This window comes from Vitis riparia, chromosome 17 (genome assembly GCF_004353265.1).
Source record: "Vitis riparia cultivar Riparia Gloire de Montpellier isolate 1030 chromosome 17, EGFV_Vit.rip_1.0, whole genome shotgun sequence".
NCBI lineage: Eukaryota > Viridiplantae > Streptophyta > Magnoliopsida > Vitales > Vitaceae > Vitis > Vitis riparia.
In genome coordinates, this window is record NC_048447.1 from 19,750,462 (window position 1) to 19,768,438 (window position 17,977).

The window sequence follows — 17,977 nt, forward strand, 5'->3', positions numbered from 1 at the left end:
ATTGGGTGACGCTTTTCAATGCCCTGGAATCATCCTATGTGGTATAGACTAGGTTGGTTGTGTGTTATGCCCATGGTCTCTCCTTGGAGGGTTTTGAGTAGAAATAAGTTGTTTATAAATTAAAAATTCATAAAATAAATCTTATATTAAAATAATTTTCAAATTAGTCCGTCCCATCTATATAAATGATTTTAGATTAAAATCGAAATTAGTAATTATAACTTTAAATTTAAGTTTTAAAACTCTAATTATAATTATAATTTTAAATTTGAAACTGTAGTTACTAATTATGATTTTATATTTAAAAAAAGAATCAAGCAATTTGGAAATTATTTTGAGAGGAGGTTTGTTTCTTGGAGGCTACATGGGTGTGGAGTGGATGGAAGTGTAGAGACTACTAAGAGTACAATACTGCTCAATCATTTAATGTCACCAGGCATCATTATCTTGGAGGATTGCTCACATTTTCTCTGACAAAAACATCCACTTGTTCATTGGGGTGTGCTCAAATTTTAAATTATGTCATGCATGTGATCTTGTGATTGTCAACCCAAACCCACATAGGCAAACTTGACCAGTTCCCAGACACAAACAAATCTGTAGATGATTGATCCAACAACCCTCTTTAGCTACTGCTGTTGGCCTTGGCTCCTTGGAGCTTGCCTATCAAGATGAACCCTTTTGGACACTACCATGGGGGAGAATACATGGTTGAGAATTTGGAGATGAGATGATACTGAAAACAATGATTCATCTGGGAAATGGGTGTTTTGGTTGAGGCAAAAGGAGCCCAACCAAAGGGGTTTCCAGTTTGGGCAAAGGAATGAAGATAGGACCGGCAATGGAGAGTGACTGGTTGGAAATTTCTCATAAACTAGAGACTTCAGAGGTTGGGAACTTTGTTAGTTTGCCTAATTTTTTCGACAATGCTAGCTATCATGCCAAATGCATATCACCTGTCATCAGAATCCTCGTGGCTTGTAAAAAGTATGTTCACATGTAGGACATGAAAATAGCGATTGATGTCCACCGCTAAAATATGTATAAACTGAGAAAATGTAAATCACATAGAGACTAGAAACAAAGTTTGAAACTGTGGTTTTCACAAGAAAAATCTTCACAGTGTCTGATTCTTGTTGCATTTCAACCCTCATTCATCGTCCACACTGAGAAACACTGTTGGTTACAGGCGGGTTTTGAAGCAGGGACGGTTTGTTGAGAAACCCAACTGAGGCGGTTCTGCCCACCCACTCAATCTGCATTTCAAGAATTTTGCAATACGAGTGTTAAACAATGTACAAAACCCAACATTACTGAGGTCCCAAAGGTAAAGCTGCAGTCTGCAAGTACAAGGATTGGAGATTGAATGATGAAACTGGGAAATCCGGGTCACAAGTTACCATTATTAATAAAGATTTGCATGCCTAGGCAGAGTCTGAAAACTTTCTATTTCCTATGAGTTAATCATCACTTTTTCTGGGGAGTGGGTTGTGGGGGCTGGTTTTTTTGAATGAAGGCATAGAGTTTTCTTTTTGAGAGTTGGTTGTCGTGTGTAGGCGTTTCCTCACTCGGAGATGCCTGAGGTGGATGTCAAGGCTAAAATGATGCCAAGAAAGAGTAATTATGAAATAACCGCAAAGAACACCTATAGGACTAGATACCCATTGTAATGAATGATCCCATGTCTACACTAGTAGTTGGAAGGGATACCCATTTATTTGTGAAATAAAAAGCAGTCATGTTCAGACACTAACTAAAAAGTAAAAACACTTTTGGTTAAAACAGAAATAATTTTCAGAGGAAGATGAATACAAAGCTGAGAGAAAATGGCAATTTTGAGTGGGATTAAACATCAGAAGAACTTGAATTAGTTCATTGTATTTTGCCTAGAATTGAACAAAAATGTCGGCAGCATATTAGGTAGAGACTATAGAGGACGATACTCACCAAAACAGGAAAAAAAGTAAGGTCATTTGTTGAGATCCTGTAATGCCTTTTAGTAAAACCACTTGACTTAACAAGGGCTTATATCCCAAGTGTTTTAGCTAGATATGAATAATTTTTGTTTTTTTGCTATGAGGGCTATCAAGAAATATCTTTATTAAGGTATGGATCATGGTGGTGAAGACATATGGCCCATAATCTTTGAGCAAACACATTGTTTGACAGACCCTAGGGTGCATCCTCATGCATGGTTCTTGATAAACCACTCAATTTAAAATGGCCGTTGAAGAAGCTTGGCTTCTGGTAAGGGAAAATTCTAGCAGTCTATATACCATGGACAAAGGTTTAACCTTGAAGATGTAAGATATCTTCCTAAGGATAGGCACCTAAAGGGCAGTCCACAAATATGTTGGGTATCTAAAAATATCACATAAGAATGCACAGGTGAAAAAATGATTGTATTTGAGGTCCACAAGTGGTCTAAACCATGCTCAACAGGCAAGGCTGGTTTAAAAATGCTGGGGTTTGGGTGATCAAGATCCACGATTTAGAGAATAACCCCAGAAATTTCTGAACAGGAACCATAATGTGAACAACCTCAAGTTTAGCAATAGACAGGGGAAGGGTAGATAGGTGAGTATGTCTATGGACCTGTGCAACTTTTATGATGACTAGGGACCCAAGTATATTAAACACGGGAAGAGATCCTAGGACAGAATCCTCAGGAAAGAAGCATTGGAAGAGATCCTAGGACAGAATCCTCAGGAAAGAAGCATTCTTTTTGTGTGTGGATATCCACTAGCAACCAGATAAACAAAAAGAAAAGTTTCCTTACATTAATCAAGCCAAGTTTATTTCAGAAAACGATATCCCGAATGAAATCTAAAAGATCTGAAACAGGAAACAAGGCAAGAAGTACCTGTCCTGTTGAGGCATATTGGCAAACTACACCGTATTTGTCTCCTGAGGTAAATGTCCATTTGATGTCTCACCCTGACAGTGACAATAAACCTCATTCAGACCATCGAATAATCAAGGGGAGCATATTTATGCTTTTACAATCATATTAAGCTATGGACAAACACACTTCAAGAGTAACACTTACGACATCAGACAATTGGTCTCTTATAGAGTACATGGACTTCAACATCGTTTCAAGTGTATCTTTATCCAATTGGAACTTCACTTCCAATTCTCCTGAATGAGATTGTGCATCATTTTGAAGCTGCACAATATGATCAATATTTAGTAGGTACACAACATTAACCATAAGAGTTTTGCACGTTCTTTCTTTCATACTCCCCAAAATTTTATACATAATTTCTTCTTCTTCTTCAAATTTTCTGAAAACTTTCTCTGAGATAAAGGGGATTAATGTGAACTGCTTTGGATGTATGCATAGTTGGTTAGGTACCTTCAAATTAATAACGGCCACAGGGTCTAACATTTCTGTCTCCTGATTGGCCATATTCCATGTCATTGCCTTTAAACGGGGCATAATAACCTGAACATGACTCATAGTGGAAAAAAACAAGGATCAGATCCTAGTACTCTACCAAGTAGACTCATGTGATCACACAGTATAATTGAACTTCTGACCTGATCGTTGAGTACATCTTCCCGCCATTCCCTTTGAAACTTTTGCAGCAAAAGTGTCAATAATCTTTGTAATTCAGGCAGGACCTCATCGGGGAACAGCTTTTGAATTTCATCCTTACTGATATTTTCATAAACACACTTCCGCATCAACATGCGTAAACATACCAAAAGCTGCAAATTAGAAAGCAAAATTTTTAACTCAAGTTGAATTAGTTAACATTAGTCTTCTCACTTTTAAGTTACTCAGCTGGTTGACCTAGATGCAACAGACACAAACATATATAATCAGGAGCAAAACCAAGCATAGATGCACCTTAGAGAAGCTAGAGTTAGCACTAATCAAGGGCAAACAACATAAGGGATGTCGTCACAGATGGGTCGGGAATGTGCATCAACAACTGAGCATTACATTAGGAATGAGTGTTTTATCCAAGTCCAAGGCATTGCAGTATTCATTTAATTGTACCAAGGTGAATCTCAAACTTATAAAGAAAAAATCATACACGGGGTTTAAATCTGCATCTTTCTGCCAAAAAAATTCATCAAGTCCAGCATCACCAAAATGTTCCCATATGCAGCAAAAGACCAATTATTAAATAGTAACGAGGGTTGTTCCAGTTGAAGGTGTAACAGTGTTTTCTGCATTATGGATTAAGCTCTTGAACTTCAATGAGGCGATTCTCTTAGATATATATATATATATATATATGCACCCTTTCCACCAAAAAATAAAAGTTATCAATTTCCAGCAAACCTGAAGATTTCCCATTTCCATATGCCGCATGAATCAATTGAAAATTGAGACAAATGGGCAACAAAAGATCATGTCATTTCCAGGAAAAAGAAAAGAAAAGTCATCTCCGGGAAACTCCAAATTCCCATTCCAATTCCCACATAAATCAATTGAAATTCTTCCTTTGACACAGAAGTGCAACAAAGTCATATGGAAAGCATACTATCAGGACTATTCTGCAACACAAATCAACCCAACAGAATCAGCTCAATCAATTCAACCCAACCAAACAAGCGCCAACATCCCAGCAGCACAAAAAAAAAAAAACCCGACAAAACCCCTGTTTGTTTCCACATAGAAATGGGGTTACCACTTTCCCCGAAACAAAAACAATCAAAACAGCAGACAAAAAGGAAAGAAAAATATGAAAACGATAAGTACAGGGTCGAGGTCGGAGTGGTTCGGGAGCTGAAGCATTTCCGCAATAAAATGGCGGTCAGTGGCGTCGAGGCCGGTCTTGCGAGTTCTCCAAAGGGCCTGAAGGATGTACTCCACCGATTCTTTGGAGTTGGAATTCACCAGCAGAGGCAAGTGGCCCCAAACTGTGTGCTCCATGCTCGCTCTCTACTCTCTTCCGCTGCAGAGATCGACGATGATGGATTGTGGTTTGAAAGGTAAGAGTAAAACGACGCCGTTTGGACGTCTTAATATTTGTGTAAAAAAATATTTTTCACATTTATTTTCATTTTCAAAAATAAAAAATATGGTAGAATACACATGAGGAGAAAAAGAAATATAATTTTTTTTAAAAAATTATCATAAACTATAATAAAATTTATTAAAAAAAAATTATACATTTTAAAATTTTTATTTCTTGCATAAGAAACAATAATTATGAAAGAAAAATGGTAGAAAATTTTTGTTTCATTTTAAGCATAATTTTTTAATTTCCTTTTATTTTCTTTTTATTAGTTTTCCTCCATACTTTCTATGATTTTGATTAAGTTTTATAGTTTTATAAATGATTTATTTTTAAGAATTTTTTAAAATCTTTTATTTATTGTCTTAAGAGTTGTCCCATTTATTATTTAGCCGTTTGCATAAATAAATAGAAAGAAGTTTTAAAAAACCATTACGAGTAGGTTCAATCCAACCCCAACTCTAATTAACAAAGTCTAACTTGATCAATCTGAAGTTAACTCGAATTTAAAAAAACCGACTTAGGTTTATATTGATTACTTCAAGTCAAACGTTCAATTAAACAGGACCTAGATTCAATGTTTCTTAATTCGGATTGAGCTTAGAAACAAATCAAGAGTCCAAATTGAAGTAACCTATATATCCATAAGCTTTGACACAAGCCCTGTAAGTTTCAACATGGTTGCAACAACTGAAAGTTGCATTCTCCATTAACATCAAACATTTAAAGATCATACAACTCAAGAAACCAGAGTGGTTGTTTCACAACTGTTCTGCACTGGGGTTGGGTCATTTCTGCAAAGTCTCCAACTGGGTTCAATGGGATGAATGCTGATCAGTGGCCCCATCCCCATACCACCAACGGCAGAGATTCATCAGTAAGTGGGGTGACTGAGAAATGAGATCTTTCTGAGGCCAAGATGGTGATTCTACAACATTGGCACAAACAGTGAAATATCAGAAGTTTTTTTTTTCTTTTAAGAGAATATATTAAAAGCTTTAGAAAAAGGTGCATCAATGCATTCATATCAGAAGAATAGCATAACCATAAATTCAAAACTTGGTACATAGAGCATAATGAAACATTATTACCTGATCAATGGAAAAAAAAGAACCAAACTTAGGCATTGCTTAATGTGATTTACCAACAATTGCTGGAAGGAAAGCATGCTTCACTGCATAGAAAGGGTTGTTTTCACACCCCACAGAAGCTAAACCTCTAGCCCTCAGTTTGGGAAGTGATTTTTAAAATAGTTTTCAAGAACAGTTTTTGAAAGTCGTTTTATGATGTTTTGTACAACAAAAGTCTGTTTGGAAATCTCAAATGTTAATTGACTACAATTTTAAACATGTTTAAAAAAATAACTTTTATATGCAGTACTTTACATGTAATCATTCTCCATATTTATATAATTATTTTGTAAAACAATCATTTAAAAATAAGTGAAAACAATTGGAAACAACTAAAAATATTTTTTGAAAATACCCTATTTTCTATTTTTAAAAATAAAAAACTGTTTTCTATTTTTTGATAGTTAAACATTTTTTTTTTGAGAACAAAAAGCTGTTTTAAAAAACAATTGTCAAACAAGGCCTAATTTTCACCTTGTAGTTAGCTTTACAGACACCCTAGAGAAACAGTGAAGTACTGGGTCTAATTTTGGCCTCCAAAGCCTTCCCTTGAAGATCACATTTTCATATACTATCCATTGAATAACAAAGGCACTCTAACTCTATCCATTGAAGTAGTTCTCAACTCACAAGACTTTCCAAAAGCACTACAATTGTAAAAAATGGATGACAAAGGCCATTTGGGCTCTATCCTTCAGAGTAATTTTCAAATATGTGCTAATTGCCATTCGTCGAGCACTTCAGTATAGGTGGAGCTAGTAAGCTAATCATAGTAAACTATACATAGTGTATCAGTGCATGTGCATCGATTTGAAAAGCATGTAAGTCCATTCATGAATTGGCTAACAATTACTTACTACCTAATGGCATGCCCTTCCATAGTTATGCTCATGTCCATGCAAAGCAACGATTACCTTGTCCTCCTGCCAAAGCCTTGGCAAGCTTTTCCTTCTCACGGGCCTGAGGCTCTTCAAACGAGCACTTCAAGATGCCATACTCTTAATTAGTGAAGTCTCCAATGCACAATAAGCAGCAAAGATCAACCAAGGCAGTTTTTGCCTTGCTGCTGATGCTCAAACTACCTGCGCTCGTCACATTCCTTCATCCACCCATGCTCAATGTCTGCCAGACAGTGAAAAATGTTACCATCTATCAAAGTTTCAGAAGAAAATTTAGTCATAAATTTAAGAAAAGATTTGTACCTAAAATGCTTAATAGAAGATATTAATGAAAATGGATAAAGCAGTGGGACCTGGTCATGTTTTCATCTTAGTCCAGCCAAAACCAAAACCAGCAGGCAGGTAAACTGTTAGCTTTTAAACATCTTAAACTTAGATGGATAACCAATAAGAGCTCAGAAGTATAAACACTATATAAGGATACGAATATGAGTTGGCACGTGTTGCTTGTGCAAAAACTGCCGTAAATGAAGACATAGCTTGGTACAAAACTAGGTGTGGGGATCAACAACCTTAACTCAAGGAAACAAAATCCAGGGTTTCACAGATTACATGTTATATCAGACTATATGAAACATGATTGAGCAATAGAAAGCTTTGCTGGAAGTAAGGATACATTACAATCTTTTTATGTAAAAAATTATCAATATGAAGTCAAGGATTATTTGGTAGAAAAAGGAAATTCAAGCTAAATGCTTGCAAGGAGATGTTTGATCAAAAGACCTCTAAGAAGTACAAAATGATGAAAACAGAGAATGGCTAAAGAGCCCCAACCACCAATGTTAAGAACTCTAGTTTTTATTGAGGACTTGCAAGAATGATTACTACAACATATGGTTAAGTGGTATATTTTAAGGGGGAGAGGTGAAGAAAGGCAATATACAATGTCTCAGATGACAAAGTTCTTACATTCCTAAATAAGATATTTCACGATCACCAGTAGTCCCCACAAGAACAACTCCCATCTTTGAAATGGTGGAATCTGCTAGCATCCCTCACAACAATTTCACGTCTAGTGACCAGGGCTATCAACTTAATTGCACTATGGCAGTCACCACAAATCCGATGGCTCTGCACAATTTGCAATGGTGTCCAATCTGAAGTATTGATAAGCCCAAAAGCAATTGCCAACTTCTCACTGTGGTACAACAATACACGCTCTTCCTGTTCATTGACATCCGGAAGCAAGAATTTCTCCTGGGGAACATAACCATGTTTTGAGATCTCCAGCATCAACTCGTCTAATTTCTGGTAGATCTCTTTTGATTGAGCATGACATTTATCTCCAGAAATGAAACCATATGGCTGCTTCTTAATCTCAATCCAACTACATGCAGGAAGCATTCTTAAACCCCTTCTTTTCAGGGTCTGAATGACAGCAGCAGCTTCCTCCAACCTGCCAGAACTGTTATATATATTCAAAAGCACAACATAATTACTCAGCTTTTCAGGCCCCATTCCATAAAGTTTCTCAGCAGCAAATTTTCCGAGCTCTAAATTCTTGTGCACCCTACAAGCTGTCAGCAAGGCAGCCCACATATTCACTGTAGGCTTAAAAGGAGCATCTTTTATCAATGCAAAGGCTTCATCCAAAAGCCCTTCTCGACCCAATAATTCAATCATACAAGCATAGTGCATTGCTCGGGGCTTAATCTTGTGATCCCTACTCATCGATTCAAAAATCTCCCAACCACGATCTGATAAACCTGAATAGCTACAAGCAGACAGAACAGCAAGAAAAGTGACATGGTTAGGCACCATTCCTTCATGAAGCATCCGTTCAAACATCTCAACAGCCTCAACTCCTCGACCATGATTACCATAACCTGCAATCAAGGCATTCCAAGATATGACATTCTTGTGAGGCATCATGTCAAAAACATGTTTCGCATCTTCAATCCTTCCCCATTTGCTATACAAGTCCACAAGCGCTGTGTTAGCTACAATATCTAAACCAAAACCATGACGAACTAGACCTGCATGAGCTTGCTTAGCATGTTCTAATGAAGCTAACCTAGCACATATTCTTATAATAATTGAAAAAGTGAAATTGTCTATTTTGACGCCAGAATCCCGCATTTCATAATACATACTCAATGCTTCCTCGCTATAACCATGAAGTGCATAACCCGCAATAATGGAATTCCATCCTACTGTGGTCTTCTCTGGCATCTGATCAAAAACACGCTGAGCATCTTCAATGCTCCCACACTTACTGTACATGTCAATCAGTGCACAAGCCACAAAAACATCTCCACCTACATCTGTCTTCAAAGAACAAGAGTGTAATTGTCTTCCAGCAAAAATGAGCCCCAGTCCAGCAGATGCCCGAATCATTGTCACAAACATCCGGGACCCAGCATCAGAAAATTCCTGCCACATCATTAGAAACAACCGGAATGCCTCGAAATAATCTCCAGCATCCACAAGTCCCCCGATTATCGTATTCCAGGACAAAATGTTCTTTTCTGGCATTTCATCAAACAATCTACGTGCATCAATCATCATCCCACATTTTACATGCATTAACAAAACCCTGTTCCTCAAATACTCATCTGGATCAAACCCACTATTAATCATATAATTGAACACCTTTTTCACCCCTCTAATTGATTTCAACCCAATACACGCACTCACTAATGCATCATATGTCTCGCTATCCATTTCATAAGCACCATTCAACTCTAAAATTTCAAATAATTCAAGTGCCTCATGGTACCTCTTAAAGAAAACTAATTTCTCGATCTGACCACATAGCTCTGAACTGGGTTTCCTGAGTTGGGTTTCATTTACTTGAGCTTCTTTTCCCACATTCAGCTCAATAGTCGAAGGTTTCGGCTTGGGCCGTGGTTGCAGACCTTGTTCCAAGGAAGAACACCTGATCTGAGAAAATGGGGTCCTCCGTTTTCTTCTGTTGAATGGAAGCAAACACTGAGAAAAGGACTTTTCTCTCAGAATCTCGTCAACTGAGAACAAATGCGGCAAGCCACAATTACTCTGGATCTGATCCAATGACATGTTCTGATTACGAGACAGCGGGATATCCATGTTGGGTTGTCAAATAAAAAACAACAAAACACACACGCAAACAGCTGAATACTAACACTCTGTTTTGTTCCCAGAAAAATGAAACCAAAATTCTTGAGAATTGTTGTGAGAATAAAACTTTGTACAAACAACAGATTCAACCCTTGAAGGCAGGTGCTGAGTTTCGGGTCTGAAAAGAGAGGTTTGTTGAGAGTTTGGTGGTGGCTTTCGTCTTCTCTTTTTCTTCGTCATCAACACAACACCTCTGATTTGAACGTGGCGGCATCGAGAGATCCGCCCGGTAGGTATTCATGGCTACAAAACGCTGCGTTTTGTTCCTAAATGAAACGGTACCGTTTTAGTCAGAAGCCAGCTTGTCCATCTTCGGGGATATGAATAGGAGTGTAAATGGACCGAACCGGACCGGGTCGGGGTCATCTTAGCTTGGGTTCAAGCCCAGCCAAGCCCAGCCCACCCTTGCTTGGCCCAAACAGTTTAACGTTATTTAGAACAGGAAACAATTTTATAACTTAAAAACAATTTTGATAAACTTATTACTTAAAACAGTTTTTACTAAAGTTGCAGACAGGCCCTCCTTTGCCAAACAGACCCTTAAATCCGGTCCTAGGCCCAAAGCTTTTGTCACTCGGCTCTTGTGTCCTCTCTTGAATGCGAAATGGCGCCTCACGAAGTTCGTCGCCCGTTCAAACGTCCGGCTATCTCCGATCAACAGAAGCGCCGGGAGCTCTCGCTTCTCAGGCAAGCGCAGAACCGGCGAGACGCTCAACACCATGCTCGCTGCTTAGCATCCACCGTCGTCTCTCTCCAAGCCCCTAACCCTGAACCAATCTTCGAACCGGAAATCGCAGACGAACCTATTGTCGAATCTGAGTCCCAATCTATACCTAGGGACATTGATGTGCGTCAGGCATCGAAGCTCAAAGGCTACGAAGCTCGTCGCTGGTTCGCAAGGCAGTTGATGCTACCGGAGTGGATGATCGATGTTCCAGACCGCTTGAGTCACGACTGGTTTTGATTCTCCACCTCTCTACTTTCCCATCATTCCTTTTTTTGTGAAATTTTTTTATTCAATATAGATTTTCTTGTGAATTTTGTTCAATTTAGCTTTAATTTTCGTAGTAATTGTGGTTAATTGAACTCTTTGATTTGATTTTGTGAATTTTGTGTCGTATAAGATGTATTTGTGAGTAAAAAGAAGTTACATTAATGGCGAAAAGGGGTTCAAGTTTTGAATGAGGTTATGGTGGCGTTTAAGTCAAGCAACTGTCCAGTAACCCTGAAAAGAGGGAATTCTCAGTATTGTGCATGGATTAGAAATTTTTTTTTTTTGGGTTGATTTGAGGAGTAGACCAAGAGTTTTGAAAAGCATTATTCGGAATGGGTATTAATAGAAGTTGATTTCAAGTAATCTGTCTTTCTAGGTATAAAGCATAATACTACACGTGAAGGGTGAGCTGAGAACTGAAGCCTAAACAAGGGAAAAATAGTATCTATTTTGCTTGTTCAGGTTCTGCAATCTTGTTGATAGGACTGAAATTTTGCAAATATTATTTGTTTTGGACCAAATAATGAAATGGCAATAGCCCAACTCAATTCAGCAAAGGTTTTTCCATCTGTTTGAGGTTGATCATGTGTATAGTTTTGCGTGCTGTTCTCCTGTGGCTCATGTTTGAGTCTGTCCAATATTTGCCATCAATTGATGCCACAGATGCTACTTTCAACCTCTCACAAGTGTGTTTGTTTCTACTATTTATTTTATGGGAGGCTGCTTCTTGATCGGGCAACATTCTGTGCCATACATCGGGAATTTCCTTATGTCTGTTGTGTAGAAACTTTGGATTTTTAGTTTACTCTGATATGTACATGCCAACTTTATGACACTCAAAATCCAATTCTCCACTTCATCCATTATAATCTAATCCTCCATGTCATCCATCTTACCGGGTGCTTGTGGTGGGGACTTTCACAAGTCAGAGAACTGCTGTTATTTGTTTCTTTCACATTCCAAATGCAAGTTATACATCATCAGATTCTTGTCAATTTCATATTTCAGTAAATTATCAGATGGGCATTCAAATATTACCTTGGTTCATTTGGGTACTAGAAATAAGGTCTCATGCTTTCCAATCAAAATGAGGAAAACACAAAATCTCATGGTAAATATTCCTTAATTTTTTAATTGTATGACCAACATTAATGTTTCAATTTTTGGTGCCATGCCAAAGCTAAGATGATTGCCTGTTGTTTTCTATCAAATCAAAAACCATGTTTAATATCTTTTCTGTGACTTGTATCTGTTGTTTGCATGAATGCATCTTGTACCCTTGTAAGTTAAGATGAAATTAGCTGCTATTGTGTGGAGTACAGAAATCTATAGCTAACCTTTATATATATTCGGAGTGAAGCATGCTTTAATTTCGTGATCTTGGAGAGAAATAATGATATGTGATTGTTTCCTTGTAAATGGAGGAAAGGATTTTCACTTGTCTTGTGCTTTTCTAGGTATGTATTAGCACGGCCCACTGGAAAACGATGTTTTGTTGTTTCTTCTGATGGAACAACAGTTAGTAGGCTACGCAATGGCTCTGTCTTGCACCATTTCCCATCTGCTCTGCCCAATGGGGCAAGGACAAAGGACATCTCTGGTTCTGCTCAATCATATTGTATTCTGGATTGCATATTTCATGAGGTATTTTTTTTTATTATTATGCAAAGTCCTGTTTTATGGTTTTAACATTTCTTGATTTGTGAGGTTGTTTTGGTATGAAGTTGGATCAAACTTATTACGTGATTGACATGGTGTGCTGGCGGGGATACTCTTTATATGACTGCACTGCTGAGTTCAGATTTTTTTGGTTGAACTCCAAGCTTGCTGAGGCTGGGGCCTGTGACCCTCCTTCACCTTACCATAGATACAGATTTAGTGTGGTCCCCATTTACAATTGTGACCAGAATGGTTTGTACACTGCTTACACAGGGGCAGCACCTTATGTCAAGGATGGACTATTGTTTTATAACAGGTAAGACTCTTTAATCCAGGCTATTGAATTGTTGGTGTTAATAAGCACTAGGATTTCTTAGATATCATTATATTGAACGTGTCTTTATAAGTACTCCTATGTTGATGTTCTCATATGCAAAACTGCCCAAATTTTTAGTACTTGGGCATTTCCAATGCATCAAGTGGGCGCTCTGGGCTTCAGTCTAATATCCATAGTCTTGATTTTTACTTTGAAATATCCCATATTAAATCTTTTATTACTCCTGATTACAATAGTTGACATTTGACATCTTTAGAAGTATCATCCCTCGTACTTTGTTGAATATGTGCTCCTTATTCTCATCCATTTCAACTTTTAGCAGTGTTGGCCCTTTAAGTTTCCCTACCTAACGGACATATTAGTTATTTTTTATGTACCACATGAAACCAACTTATTTCTATTTCACCATGTATTGGTAAGTTTTTTTCCTGATGATCATATGGTTTCTTCCTTAGGCATGCGCATTATCAAACTGGAAACACACCACTGACATTGGTTTGGAAGGATGAGAACTGTAGTCAGTATGTTATCGATACAGATAGTAAAGGACAGGTTCCAAGTCAACAACAGGTATTGTGGCATTGCATAACTTGCTTACCTATCTCAAGAAAAGAATTTTTATTGCCTTGTAAGCCCCTTCAATTAGAAGCTTAAACATGAAGTCTTTTGCCATGTACATTTTAATGATTGGGTGTAAAACATGGAATCCCTGATAAAAATGTGAATGGGGGGTGCGTCTTTGCTCATAGGCCAGCTCAAGAAAAGAAGTTTATATACATATAGATAGATAGATAAGTTGGAGGCAGTTTCAAAATCAATACTTTTTGACATCCATAGTCTCAGTGATCTAGCTACAGATTTGAAGTTAGTTCAAGCCATTTAGAAAATGTTTCATATTCTTTTGATAGGCAAACAAAAATATATTAGGTCTAGAAAATGTTCCTTATTAGATCCTTGGACACACGAAAACATATATATTCTGTGAATTCAACTTTAATCTAGTTGAAATAGTCTGCTCCATGTTGGGAATTTGATCTATGATATGGAGAGGAGAGTACTGCTGGGATGACTTATGGCTTGATGGGAATTTAATAAAATTTAGACAATACCTTAATATCCAAGTCTTAATCCCAACTATTTGGGTTAGCTATAAGAATCCTTCTTTTATATTCAGCTCTAATATTGTGATATCAACTGCTATACTTAGTGATCGCGTTTTTATCAATTCCTTAATCCACACTTTTTTGTCCTTCCTCTTGTCCTTCAACACCTTAAAACTTACACCGAATGACATGCTAGGCCTTAATCAGTAAATTCCATACCTTTGTCAACATTGTTCCACTGCTTCTAATTGAAGCTTTATTTCATTGATGGTTAATGGATCCTTATATTGGCATTTGTTCTTTTATTGTAGTGAAGCCTGTTTTCTTGTGTTGTCTAATCATGCTTATTTATGGATGATGCTATCTCCTTTTGATATTAACTCTACTGAAGTTGGTGCCTTCAATAAAAGTTTTTACTCAAGAGACTTGTGTTCTTGTCCATTGATTGGTTGGGTCTAACCAATATCCTCTAGTGTTGGGATGGATTCTTAAAGGTGCTTCTTTGGAGGAGCTTAAATTTAGTTATAAATGAGAAAGAATGTCTAGAAGCTATTCGTTTGAACGTCTTCTTACTGGACTAAATTGGAAAAGACAAGATAGAGGTAATGCAGTCAAAGTGGGGAATGTAGTTTTCAAGTTGAAAATCAAAGACTAATAAATCTCATTTTTATGTAGTTAAAAGTCTGCATATGCACAGATGTGTGTGTGGTAATTAGCTATTTATTGTGTTTGGCTGGTGATTTTTTCAATTTCTTTTTCCTTTTTTTTTGGGTATGATCAGGTGGTTTTGGAGCTACAAGATGATGGAAACCTGACAACATCAGATGATCCTCCTGTTGTATTTGGGTCCTTAGATGGGGACTTCATACAAAAGGTTTGGTTAATGCAGATTTATAAATAAAATGCCTATAGCTGATCAGGTGTTTAATTTGGTCTTCAATCCTTTAACCTAATTAGAATGATTATCTGTACCTAAGTGCTTGTGGCACAGTAATTCATTTTTCTAATAGTTCTACATATTGGTACAGTAGGAGTCCAAGGGACTGTTTTACATTGGCAACTGGCTGGTTGCCTAGCAGCCACATGTAATTGCCTTTTATGTGCTGTTTTCCTTATTATTTTTAAAATCCTTTTTTTTTTTTTTTAATATTTATAACTTACGTTCTTCAATTTTCCAGTCTGGGCTCTGTTCAGGAAACCTTCTACGATTTGCTGTTAGTGATGGTGGATTGAGTTTTGTGGATGGAAAGCTTGAAAGGGCTGATCTACACTACCTGGGCAAGGTGAATCGAGCACGTGCTTTCGCAGATAGTTATTCCAAGGTTGGTGGAATTTTAGATTCTACTTTGGAAGGTTGGTTCAATCACCACGTGGTCCCAATTAGTGATAAATCCATAGCAATAAATATGAAATGCCTCAAAAAAATGGTTGCAAAAATTCGAGTTGACTGTCAGTTTTCTAACCTTCCCTGAAATGGTGGTTGGTCATAATCCTTCCTATGAAGTAGATCATGATTCTAGCTCTGCTAGATTTCTGAGAAGGTATTGTTATCTGCCTGATCTGCTTTGCCTGTGCACATGTGATCTGATAAAAAGATCAAAAAGAAAAAGAGGAAATTGCCTTGAAAATCAGCAATGGCATCTACACATTAAAATTTTAATGACAACAGAACGAAAAACCATTGACATTTTGAAATTGTAATAATGAAATAACCACCAGAAATGGCTTCATGTACCTTGTTTTGGTCACGTTGAATTGGTAGTTGGCTTATATGTTCCTTTCTCTCCATCAAAATAAAACCTATTTTGGAGTATCTAAGCCACATTATGTTTGTGTGTTATATTTGAATGCTTATAACCGGTGCTCTGGTTTTTTCTAGTCTTTTTGTACTGCCAAGAACCGAGTTAATGTAGCTCTGCAATTGTTACCTTCTTAGTTCATACCTATTATTTTTGTATAGTGTTGTGCAAAAAACTCTCTGGATTATGAAACCCTGTTGTTACTTAATACTTTCAGGTCATGTTCCAGTATTCAGTTAGGCATTCTCCTCTGAGCATTGATGATCTGTTAGCATCCATTACCTCGACAAATGATCAAGAAAAGGAAGCCTGTGATGTGGAGATGGCCGGTTGACCATGACTCTTGGTGATTGCAACGGAGGTATTCTTTTCCAATGCCTATAACAAAGAAAACAATATCAGACTTTCTTTTGGTAACAAAAAAAATAGATTATTAATAGAAAAGTTACTGATCAAGCAATGTAAACAGTTATAAGCAAGCACCTTAATGCCTCTATTATGCTTAAAAACCGATCTCTCACCCTAGCTTGAAATCTAGGACCTGTTTGGAAACTATTCTTAAATATAGTTTCTAACTCAGAAAACAAATTTGGCAACCTTTTGACAGAAAACAACTTTCTGAGAATTTGTTCTGAGAACTGTTTCTTTTTTAAAACAAAATTTAGAACTTTTGCATTCTACCTAAGTGCATGCTACCCTCATGAAAAACAAGCCAAGAAAACTGTTTTTCATATTAGAAATCTCAAATAGAGTTTATTTTTTAAAAACAATTGAAAACTGTGTTTTGAAATTCATTCTTAAAAATTGTTTTTTGAAAATTATTCTTAAAAACTATTTTTTGAGAACTGTTTTTAAAAGATGTTCCCATATATGCCCTGGGCCATGCTTGGAAATTGTTTTAGAAAATGGTTTTTTGTTCTTCAGAACAGTAAATAATTTTTTAACTTAAAAAACGTGTTTGGTAAATTTTGAACAGTTTTTTTGGAAATTTGTTTAAAATGCAAATTGTTTTTAGGAACAAATTTAGAATGTTTTTGAGTTTTTTTTTTCGCAGAGTGGTATTCTAATAACTGATTGAAAATTTGAGAATATTTTAGGAAATTTTGTATCGTACATGAATGTTAAGCACCTCCTCATAAAATAAACCAAGAAAACTTCATATTGAAGTTATTAATTATTATTTTTTTCCTTAAAAAAAATTCGGGCTGCCAAACAGGCCCCACATTTCAAACATTAAATATGGTTACCTCTGAAATAGCAAGATCATCGACTCTTCCATTTGTTTCTCTACAAACATAATCACATCAAATCACATGACACCTTTTTACAGATTTCATGGGTGTGTATACCTACATTATAATGGTACCAGCAGCAAACACCATTAGCCTCCTCTATATCAAAGGTGTTTGATACTCTCTAGGCTGCCTGCATAGCTGTGATGCTGCTGGAAATGGCATTGGAGATGGGAGTTGGGAGACTGCAGCTTGTCCTCAGGCGAGGTAAATCGACTAATGGCCATCACTGTTCATTAATTTGGCTGAGCAGTTTCTTCATTAGTATTTGAACGTGGCTTGGCAAGTAATCATTCTATTAGGCCTTGGATTATGAATGTATGCCCATGTTGGGCTATTTATATCTCGGTTTTGTGGAAGATTTATACAACCCCTGACACTATATTTGGTTTTGTAACAATTTTCTAAAAACCCCATATTTTTATATGGTGGATTTATCTTATAGAACTTTTAAAATTCGCCCTATAAGGAGTTGAGATAAATGGAATTTCAAAAAACCTTAAAAACACATCAAATTTATTTTAAAAAATCATTTATCAACTTTGGCCTTTTACAATAGAAAATTATTTTCCATTCTAAAAAGCAAAAATATATTACTTTTAAGAATAATTTCGTCTTTGACCCTCTTC

At 36.7% G+C, this 17,977-nt stretch overlaps 3 protein-coding genes across 5 annotated transcripts; 1 reads left to right on the forward strand and 2 right to left on the reverse strand.

Annotated features, from left to right (window-relative positions):
- Positions 1 to 939: 939 nt before the first annotated feature.
- LOC117904263 lies at positions 940 to 4,938 on the reverse strand. Its single transcript, XM_034816785.1, has 6 exons — positions 4,718 to 4,938; positions 3,544 to 3,714; positions 3,359 to 3,448; positions 3,050 to 3,169; positions 2,864 to 2,937; positions 940 to 1,256 (listed from the first exon to the last, which is right to left on the reverse strand). Exons 1-5 carry the CDS (start codon positions 4,889 to 4,891, stop codon positions 2,890 to 2,892), a joined length of 603 nt encoding a protein of 200 aa, XP_034672676.1. The 5' UTR covers positions 4,892 to 4,938; the 3' UTR covers positions 940 to 1,256; positions 2,864 to 2,889.
- A 607-nt stretch (positions 4,939 to 5,545) lies between these two features.
- Positions 5,546 to 10,377, reverse strand: LOC117934394 (pentatricopeptide repeat-containing protein At5g50390, chloroplastic). The gene is made up of 3 exons (XM_034856048.1): positions 7,975 to 10,377; positions 7,021 to 7,228; positions 5,546 to 5,904 (listed from the first exon to the last, which is right to left on the reverse strand). Exon 1 carries the CDS (start codon positions 10,111 to 10,113, stop codon positions 7,999 to 8,001), a length of 2,115 nt encoding a protein of 704 aa, XP_034711939.1. The 5' UTR covers positions 10,114 to 10,377; the 3' UTR covers positions 5,546 to 5,904; positions 7,021 to 7,228; positions 7,975 to 7,998.
- Positions 10,378 to 10,707: 330 nt separating this feature from the next.
- Positions 10,708 to 17,790, forward strand: LOC117905068 (snurportin-1). 3 transcript variants are annotated; one of them, XM_034817946.1, is made up of 8 exons: positions 10,712 to 11,121; positions 12,616 to 12,802; positions 12,883 to 13,133; positions 13,610 to 13,724; positions 15,039 to 15,131; positions 15,436 to 15,579; positions 16,274 to 16,417; positions 17,387 to 17,790. In XM_034817946.1, the coding sequence occupies exons 1-7, from the start codon at positions 10,769 to 10,771 to the stop codon at positions 16,388 to 16,390; spliced, it is 1,260 nt and encodes a 419-aa protein (XP_034673837.1). In that variant the 5' UTR covers positions 10,712 to 10,768; the 3' UTR covers positions 16,391 to 16,417; positions 17,387 to 17,790. The 3 variants fall into 3 exon arrangements, with proteins under 3 accessions (XP_034673839.1, XP_034673838.1, XP_034673837.1); XM_034817947.1 differs by lacking the exon at positions 17,387 to 17,790 and having other exon boundaries at positions 10,709 to 11,121; positions 15,436 to 15,610; positions 16,274 to 16,359; XM_034817948.1 differs by lacking the exons at positions 15,436 to 15,579; positions 16,274 to 16,417; positions 17,387 to 17,790 and adding an exon at positions 15,286 to 15,369 and having other exon boundaries at positions 10,708 to 11,121.
- Positions 17,791 to 17,977: the final 187 nt, after the last annotated feature.

Bases quoted from the DNA above. Each gene is read 5' to 3' on its own strand.
- LOC117904263 (XM_034816785.1), bottom strand. From the start codon at position 4,891: ATGGAGCACACAGTTTGGGGCCACTTGCCTCTGCTGGTGAATTCCAAC. The intron at 3,715-4,717 runs GTACTTATCGTT...TCTAATTTGCAG, and splicing joins ACCACTCCGACCTCGACCCT to CTTTTGGTATGTTTACGCAT. The intron at 3,449-3,543 runs GTCAGAAGTTCA...AGTCATGTTCAG, and splicing joins AAGATGTACTCAACGATCAG to GTTATTATGCCCCGTTTAAA.
- LOC117934394 (XM_034856048.1), bottom strand. From the start codon at position 10,113: ATGGATATCCCGCTGTCTCGTAATCAGAACATGTCATTGGATCAGATC.
- LOC117905068 (XM_034817946.1), top strand. From the start codon at position 10,769: ATGGCGCCTCACGAAGTTCGTCGCCCGTTCAAACGTCCGGCTATCTCC. The intron at 12,803-12,882 runs GTATTTTTTTTT...TTTGGTATGAAG, and splicing joins TGGATTGCATATTTCATGAG to TTGGATCAAACTTATTACGT. The intron at 13,725-15,038 runs GTATTGTGGCAT...GGGTATGATCAG, and splicing joins AGGTTCCAAGTCAACAACAG to GTGGTTTTGGAGCTACAAGA.